The sequence below is a fragment of the Salmo salar genome, chromosome ssa29, assembly GCF_905237065.1.
Source record: "Salmo salar chromosome ssa29, Ssal_v3.1, whole genome shotgun sequence".
Classification (NCBI taxonomy): domain Eukaryota; kingdom Metazoa; phylum Chordata; class Actinopteri; order Salmoniformes; family Salmonidae; genus Salmo; species Salmo salar.
The window spans coordinates 18,013,696-18,023,209 of NC_059470.1; the positions used below are offsets into that span (position 1 = coordinate 18,013,696).

General features: G+C 39.4%; 1 protein-coding gene across 1 annotated transcript in view; it reads left to right on the top strand.

The window, feature by feature from the left end:
• The window catches only part of LOC106590288 (V-set and transmembrane domain-containing protein 2A), a 35,157-nt gene extending 26,097 nt beyond the window's left edge, over nt 1–9,060 (top strand). Inside the window, exons 3-5 of the mRNA XM_014181133.2 lie at nt 1,086–1,136; nt 1,420–1,750; nt 4,234–9,060. Of these exons, the coding sequence (XP_014036608.1) occupies nt 1,086–1,136; nt 1,420–1,750; nt 4,234–4,310 (459 nt within the window). The 3' untranslated portion in view covers nt 4,311–9,060. The remainder of the gene's footprint in view (nt 1–1,085; nt 1,137–1,419; nt 1,751–4,233) is intronic.
• Nucleotides 9,061–9,514: the final 454 nt, after the last annotated feature.

Below are 9,514 nucleotides of genomic sequence, written 5' to 3' on the forward strand. Positions count from 1 at the left end.
CAATTTGTCAAAGAGTATAATCATTCTGTTTTCGAACTGCTTCCTTTTACTGACTATCAAAATCCCTTTATTTTATTGATTCTTTTCACAAAGCTTTTCATTAATTCTAAATGTACAGAATGGGGAAGAATGTGGGATTTCATTTTCTTTCATTTTAGTCGATCTTTCGTTCAATTGGTATGTTTTGGCTTCTTCCATCTGGGATAAACTGTTTATTGATGTAGCTATCAAACATTTATAGCCATCGATGAATGATGCCGCATTTACACCTGAAATGTACTTTTGAGGAATGCCAGAGGCTTTCTGACTATTTTTGCTTCAGTGACTGTGAAGACTAGACTGGTATAAAAATATATCTATTCTATAATTTTTTTAGAGTGCCACACTCTTACATGCTGACCAGACTGCCATCGCGCGCATGTTGATCAGGACAGGCAGGTTGAAATATCAAAACAAACTTTGAACCAACTATATTAATTTGGGGACACGTCGAAAAGCATTAAACATTTATGGCAATTTAGCTAGCTAGCTTGCTGTTGCTAGCTAAATTGTCCTGGGATATAAACATTGGATTGTTATTTTACCTGAAATGCACAAGGTCCTCTACTCCGACAATTAATCCACAAATAAAATGGTAAACCGAGTTTGTTTCTAGTAATCTCTCCTCTTTCAGGCTTCTTCTTCTTTGGACTTTATATGGCGGTTGGCAACCAACTTTAAGGTGCATTACCACTACCAACTGGAGTGTGGACCTCAGTTCATCTTAAATCACCCACATGGGTATATGCTCCTAAAAACCAATGAAGAGATGGCACGTGGGTATATCTTCCGGGACTTGCAGCGCGTCAAGCGTCACAAATAGAACCAAGTTCTATTTTGCGCCTGGCTTCACAGACGCTCATTGGCGCTCGCAAGCAGTGTGGGTGCAATGATTGAATAACATGTATGTATTTATTTTGCAACACTTGCGCACACAACGCGAGCAGTGTGGTCAGCATGTTAGAGTCTCGTAATGCATTGATGTCACCTTTTCAAAAGTATCTTCAGCTTTTTTAAGTGTATTTTTATTTTCTCCGTTTTCTTAGATGGAAATGATACCAGAGCCTGATCCAGACGACGAAGGGACTAAAATAAGTGTAAGTTATTGTATGTACAGAGCTTTTAGAGTGTCCATACTAGGGTAACATCATATTTCCTAAATGGACACCATAAGTATGGACACATAAAACCATCACCATTACAACAACTATTTCGCTACACCCGCATTAAGATCTGCTAAACAGGTGTATGTGACCAATAAAATGTGTTTTATGTTTCTGTTGTGTCATTACATGGTTCTTTGTACTGAACCACCAGTTATGTGGATGGGATGTAGTCGCTCCTGCATCATTCATTGAACATCTCTTTATCTCCCTACAGACGGTGAAGGTACAGGGAAACGACATCTCCCACAAACTGCAGATCTCCCGGGTGGGGAAGAGTGACGAGGGCCTGTATGAGTGCAGAGTCACCAACGCCAACTATGGAGAGCTGCTGGAGTACAAGGTCCAGGCCTACCTGAAGGTGAACAGCACCCGGCCCCGCATCAGACCGGTCAAGAAGACGTCCCCCCTGTCCCACCTGACAGCAGATAAGAAGCCCCGCAAGACAGGCTCCACAGCAGCACAAGACGGCATGAGCGCCGACCAGAGGGTCCGCTCTACCACCAGCTCTCAGACTTCATCAGCCAAGACAGTCAAACACAGTTCAGGTGAGATAACGGCGCCAGAGATTCTGCTTTGGTTTTTCATTGAATAGTTTTTTCCTTCAGTAGGGTAAATCATCAGCCAATCCATCTAACTATTTGTATCTTTTTTCTGTCTTTTATTCTGCCTGTATGTCAGTCTGTCTGTCTGCTTGTCCATCTGCATGTTTCTTGTCTGTCTGCCTTCAGTCTGCTGTCCGCTTGTCAGTTTGTTCCACTTTAAAGCAATTCACCCATGTAGTTAATCAAAAAGACACTGAAGGACACTGTAGCGAGTGAATATTACAATTGAATGTGGAAATACAGCAGAAATAAACCCCCAGACTGCAGTTTGTGATTATGAGGCAGAGGCGCCCCAAATTATGCTGACAACTGTGTGGCGCTGAATGCTCTGTGCGGTGTATGACACTGATAAATGTTCCTCTATTGCTCTCCCTGCGGTCTTACCTTTACTGAGCACTGTTATGACTGGAGGACAGTTACATTGCTGCAAATGCAGGTTTTTGGTCGATGAACAACAATTGTCAAACAATTGGATGAAATTAGACCTGTGAGAGTAAAACGATTTTCCACAATGCCTTACCTGTAAACGATGGCAACTGTTAGCCGAGTAGGAATTAAGTGCATGGTGGTTTGCCTGCATTACGTGCCTGTGCAGAGAAGACCAATGTGTCAGGTCTAGTTACCTCACAGTCTGCATATATTGGTTTTGGCACTGTTGGTTTTTCAACGCTTTGGGTCACTGAAATGAAATACAACAAATGTCCCAGAAGTGATATGTACTGTACCAAAAGGCCTTCAACTTTGTTTAAACTGTGTGGCAAGTCGCCAACCAGTTCTGGAAAATAACTGCTTTCATAGCATCTTCCCAAAGTGCTCATACAACTTCAAACACAGAAGAAGGAATAGCCCTGTCCTATCAGACATGGCCGAGTGGTGAACGACACTGAGAACAGGGAGAATTTGTGAAACACGGGTGTATGACATCGAACCTAGCTACTGTACATTCTGATATCACTAAATCCCATCTGGGATTTGCTACACAAATCAGACTGTATCACATTTTTTTTCAGTAGCCCACCACTAGCTCCATCCTGTAGGCAGATAGATGGCGCCAGGCCAGCTCTCTCCCTATGGCAGCGGCATATGCCTGGGTGACGCACCCACCCTCAGCAGGGAGGTCACTCTACCCTATATTTCAAATCTGTATTCCATTAGACAAAATAAGGAGGTAACTGGAGACTCAGGCTGTAAACTATTGGTGGTGGATCAGGTGACTTTACTCTGTGCAATGTAAAGCGATTTGAATCAGTACTTGTACAGCAACAGTACTTGGTTTGGTATTTAGTAGTGTAGTACTCATGTTGTAACCTAATTATTTAGTTTGGTTGTAGCAAATGATAGGTTTTTTAAAAAGTGTTTCCTGTGACATTACTTTTTCAGTATTTATCTAAGAATTGCATTTAAGTTATATTCAGGGGTTTGAGTATGTTTTAAGGTGGGGCTCTCATGGATGGTGTGAGAGATTCACTGCAAGTCATCAGAGCTGTGTCTATCGGCATGTAAACCTAGTCCAGCCTCCCAGGCTGCGAGCTGATTCATTATTCTCCATGCAGAGGATGTTTTGGCCTAGCGTGATTGCTGCTCCTCTGTGGCAATACTGTTCACTTGATCACCCCGGGCCAAATGAAATCTGGCAGGGAGGAACAGCGGGTTACAGGCCTCCGTCTTTTTCCTCCTCCCGATATTGAGCTTGGCCGAACCATAGTGTCCCCAGACAATTCTCCTCTTAGAACATTGCTGTGCTTAGTCTGATGGAAAAATCCAGTAAATGTCACCATGATTTAGGGAATATTTCATTTTCCATTTCCTTAATGTTGCCTTTGTTTCGTAGGATTACATTATTTTTTTTTGTGCCTCTTTTTCAGTCCCGGCAGGTACCAGAAAAAGTTAATTAGGGAATAAGGTTTCTTATGATTCTTTTGGACATTGAATTCTATTTTATCTTGTGTGTTACAGGGAGATTAAACAGAAGACAATCTTGCGTCAATATACAGTAGAGCATTGCCATTCAGAATATCTCCCTATCTCTCCCTACTGTACTATAAGTTCTGTATCATTATCCTTTGGACAGAAATGCATCAATGCCTTTTTTCCTGTGGTCTTGATCTTATCATTTCAAGGACAATGTCCCTGAGAAGCAAATGAACCAAATGTGCATAAGACTGCCAGGCTTTTCAGTATCATACAGTTGTCAGATGGTGATGCTCAAACATATACAATGCTTTTTTTGGATTCCATATGCATATTTCATTTAAGAATAAGATAATTCCATATGTGCACAATGTATAAAATGTTTCAGACTAGTGCCATGATAGCTTTCGCATATATTTCTCCGCAGCAGTACGTGTTAAAGATAAGAACTGTGCACATATTTTTGTGTGAAGATAAGCACTGTATATGTCCTGACTGTATGCCTTCATTCACAGGTACTAGGATAGCTACAAGCTACGGACTTGCCATCCTGATTCTTGGCTGTGGCTTTATGAGGGATACCTTGCTATAGTTTCAAGAACTGACTTTTCCTCCCAGTATCACTATGTATGGCCTATTATTACCACCAAGCAGACAGCACAGTTGGCCCTTTTTTTTCCCACCACTACTCTGCACCCAATGAATTCTTATGACCCATTGTACACAAGAGGCACCTTCTCAAAGGCCAGCGGCGGGATTACCTGTTGTGCCAATGTTTCTTCAGCACTCCCAACAATTGAAACAAAATGGAAACCGACAGTGTCTACTTGGAATATCTTTCACAAATACTTTTTTTTTTGGTTTCCTGCAATACATTTATTGTGTCAAAGTAGAAAAAAAGGATCTATATTTGTGTAATATATGAGTATATAATTGTTTTATTTCAAATTCCTGTTTATAGCTTATGTTGATCATGTAACTACATTGTACAAGGGTATTCATGCCCCACCCAAAACAAAATAACTACTAAAATACAACAAAATGATGTATAGGCCTAGTTGGATTGCTAAATTAGGGCAACTCGACATTGTGTTATTTTAAAATCTGCATATGTATAATCTGCAACTACAATTCTTGAACTTTGTTATTATGGATCTGTTCTCATTCATTCTCACATTCTTTGCTTTTGTACGGTATTTCCTTTGGTATATAAAAACAATACTTCCATCTCTTGTAATTTCCTGATGTGCAACAGCTTCACATGTTATGAAGCATAGTAATGTCAATGTTTATATGTGACTGTGCCAGCAGACCATTCATTTCAATTTGGCTGCACTAATATTGTAAAAAGCCATTAAGAAATGGAATGCTTCACTTAGAGCACAGCTCTAATATTCAAATATGCTCCATTACTGAAAAGAAAAACCTAGGTACTGCTGTAGCCTAATGCTCAGGGGCATTATCTTTGTGTAAAGAATCTCACATTAGCCAAGAAGAGTTCTTATGCCATTTGATGGTGCAATGATGCCCCAATGGTATCTATAGTATATGTTTCTTATCTGTAACACACAGATAAGGACGAGGAAACAGTTTAAAGGTCTTGTGATTAAGAAAATGGTTTTAAATTGTTCTCGCTCTTGTCCATTCTCAATGTTCATCGACACAACGCTTTGACAATCTGACCTCTTGTTTCAGAACCCGTTAGCAGAAGTCATGGATTCTACTGTTATACTAAACTGTTAATATATATAGATGCTTTCTAAATGTCTATCTGCAATGTTCCATAGACATTCACCACTTGGAATCATTTCTATTCACTATATGGATGCACCTATTTTATGTAGCGTTATTGTTAAGTGCAATGACCACTGGACATATTATGCCACCATAGCTACTGTATGAATAGGTGGTATTGGTAATGGTGCAGCAACAGTGCTTCAGATCTGCCTTTCAGTTGAGTTGAAGAGGGTATCCATAGACCGAAGAGAGTCTCCATTGTAAAATGTATCATGCGACCAAAGACAGTGGCTATGGCCATACAACATTGACGTTCACCAACATCGATCTCTTTGCACATTGCTTATACTGTAGCCTAGTGTTCTCACATATTGTGCCCCTTTATTCCCTATCTTTTTACAATCTCAGAACGAGGCGGCCAATCTGCCCAGATTCACAAAGCACCATCTGTCCATTTCTTCAAATCGTATTTAAAATAACAGCACTTTGGATGGAATAATTATATGTATTGGCAGTACATAAAAATTCCTGGGGCCACTAAGAAGCAGGATTTTGCTTAAGGTCTCCACCGTAAACAGTCTCCAGTCTTCTGTACACAGCGCTGCTGAACTCAGTGAGGGATCTTAACCTGTTGATACAGCAGTCGGAGTTAGCTGACAGAGCAAATAATACAGAAGAATCCAGCTAGAGACATATCCTGATCAGCAAGTCTTGTCAGGGTACAAAATGTGTGGGCTACATACAGTATTTAATCTGCGCTGGTTCCCGGGATGAGAACAGTTAATCTAGCAGAGCTGTGTCATGCTGCTTAACCTCAAATCAATATTAGGCTAAAGTCCATTGAGTAAAAGTTATTTTATGACTATTATGACAAATCCTAACTGTTCAGTTTTGAGGAAGAAGATTTTGAGAACTTGACATCTGCTAGTAGAATGTTTATCACATACTTCTCCAAGCAGGTGAAATGGATAGCATATTTGTGTGCACAGTAAAAGAATGCCTTCAGTCTATCAAATCCCTGTATAAAATTTTAAAAATAAAATAAAAAATCTGTAAAACTTGTAAAGTAATCAGCATGTAACCTTTTTTTTATCCAAATGTTTAAAAGCAGAGACAAGTTATGTTCTGTATTTGTAACAATGTTGTCATATATTCGTTTTGAAGCACTAACAACAGGAAATGGAATTTAAAAACAACTTTATTGACAGTCTGTTAAGGAGGACCACTTGCCATGGCAGTACACACCTGTTGCAAGGCCTACTGTACTTCAGCAGGAAATGGAATCACTACAGAGTACAAGGTCAAGCAAAGTGGATATATCATTTAAAGGATCGACAACAGTCGTTTGATAAGGGAATTGCGACGTCTGACAATTGTGGTCGCTAACAAGCAACGAAGTCTCAGCCCATCAAACAAGATACTATATTATGACATTTGAGCAACTCAAATCCATGGATATTGTTTCAGAAACGACAACACAGCAGTTATGGGTTTTTTTATGACGCTGATGTCCATTGTTTCAGCTCCACATAGATGAATTGTTTCCTTATTACGCTTCATCTCAATGCAGTCTTATCTGTTTGTTGACCTTAAATGTTATGACCTGTAATTTTTATTTTATTTGGTACTGTGTGAAGCTTCTGTACTGGAACGTTGCAGCAGTTTGTATTATAATGATGATATTGGAAAAATATTTAAATAAATCATTTTCACAGATGGGATTCAAACACCGCTTCCTCTGCTGGATTCCATCTGTTAAATCGGTAACATATTATGACTTGACTTAGTGAGTACATTGGATGTAGTTCACTGGGCGATCATAGTGTGGCACATAATGGGGCACATACTGCGCATTCAACCATTCCGAGTGGATGTCAGGACAAAGCTTAACGCTGTCTGGTCATAACACCACTGAAATTTTTAGAGAGGTTTAAACCACAAAAAGTCTCTTTACCCTGGTTGCAGTTATAACAACTAAAATGTTTTATCTAATAAGATAGCAATGCTGCCAACTGGATATTATTCTTTTCAATTCGTTGTGTCTATTGGCTCACAACACCATCTGTGGCATTGTTATCATTAAAGTCTTGCTGTAGGAGAAACTGTTTTCTGCACAGGTTGCGATGTTGTTATAACTATACAGTGTTCATAATATGGACACACATGGGTCTGAATGTCCTAATATGTACACTGTACAGCTATAAAAACATCATTTTTGATTGAAGAGATCTATCTGGAGTTACTGTATGCAAGATTGTGTTCACCCTTGTTTCATAGAAATGTAATTTAGTAAATAGTTATCAGAGTTATGAGGGGGTGATCAAACATAGATTCCCGGTTCCTGCTAAAGATACCCACAAATTCTCTACAACGACGTTGGAGGAGGCTTATGGTAGAGAAATTAACGTACAATTCTCTGGCAACAGCTCTGGTGGACATTCCTGTAGTCAGCATGCCAATTGCATGCTCACTCAGAACTTGAGACATCTGTGGCATTGTGTTGTGTGACAAAACTGCACACTTTGTGGCAGTTGTTTGTGGCCTTTTAATGTCCCCAGCACAATGTGTACCTGTGTAATGATCATGCTGTTTTATCAGCTTCTTGATATGCCACATCTGTCAGATGGATGGATTATCTTGGCAAAGGAAAAATGCTCACTAACAGGTATGTAATCAAATTTGTGCACAAAATCTGAGAGAAATAAGCCTTTCGTGCATGTGGAACATTTCTGGGATCTTTAATTTCAGCTCATGAAACATGGGACCAACACATATAAACATGTTGCATTTATATTTTTGTTCAGTGGTAGTTTGAAAATAAAGATGATAAATGTACTTTGGTGCTAACCTTTTACTCTAACTTATTGAATTTGACAATGGTGCATGCATGTCACCTACTCAGAGAAGACACAGGTATTTGTGTACATTGTTGTTGAATGCAGAACTGGGCAAGCAGAGATGCAGTGTAACAGCTTGGTATTACTGGAGGCCTGTAATCATACGTGTTGATTTGAATTCAGTCTCTGCCTAAGTACACTGTGGTCTAACCGCAACTTCACTGCCCAGAAAAAGTTGCTCTCACATGTCATCCAGTCATCCTTTTGAAGCATGTGATAAAAAATAAAAAAAATTAATTCAAATTTGAAATTTGCTTCTGTGGATATAATCAGGTTTGTTTAATCATTAGATTCGGAATGAGAAAATAAGAACATGGTTGGAAACGCTAGATGAACGTCAATGCAAAAGGATGCCTGGCTTGTGTTTGTTAATTTGGTCAGCACCAAGTCCGTTATTTATGTGGAAATGATTGCAACCCAGCCTCCAGCACTTTAATCGTGGTTCGGGCTCGCTGTAGCTCCACAGGGAAGCATGGCTGGGAAAATTATTATATGAATAAATCTGGGGATGGCAGCACATTCACATTCAGCCACTGGATTCCAAAGTGTATTAATCTGATAACAAATATACTATATTACAGCAACTTGATCATTCCCTATGTAGTCTGAGAGTGCAGGATGAGGCGTAGATTAAAATTGTGATAAAGAAATGCCTGGGAGAGTACAGTATATCATTTATTTAGTTTGAAAATAAAGATGATAAATGTACTTTGGTGCTAATGTTTTACTCTAACTTACTGAATTTGACAATGGTGCATGCATGTCACCTACTCAGAGAAGACACAGGTATTTGTGTACATTGTCGTTGATTGCAGAACTGGGCAAGCAGAGATGCAGTGTAACAGCTTGGTATTACTGGAGGGCTGTAATCGTACATGTTGATTTTAATTCAGTCTCTGCCTAAGTACACTGTGGTCACAGGAAAAATATCTAATCGCAACTTCACTGCCCAGAAAAATTTGCTCTCACATTTCATCCAATCATCCTTTTGAGGAGCGAGATAAAAAAATATATATAAAATTTGAAATTCTAATTTAAAATTTGCAACTGTGGAAGCAATCAGGTTTGTTTAATCAGAAGATTCGGAATGGGAAAAGGACATTTAGCAAGGATGATACCAACCATTGTCCCCACGGGTGGAAACACTAGACGAACAACAATG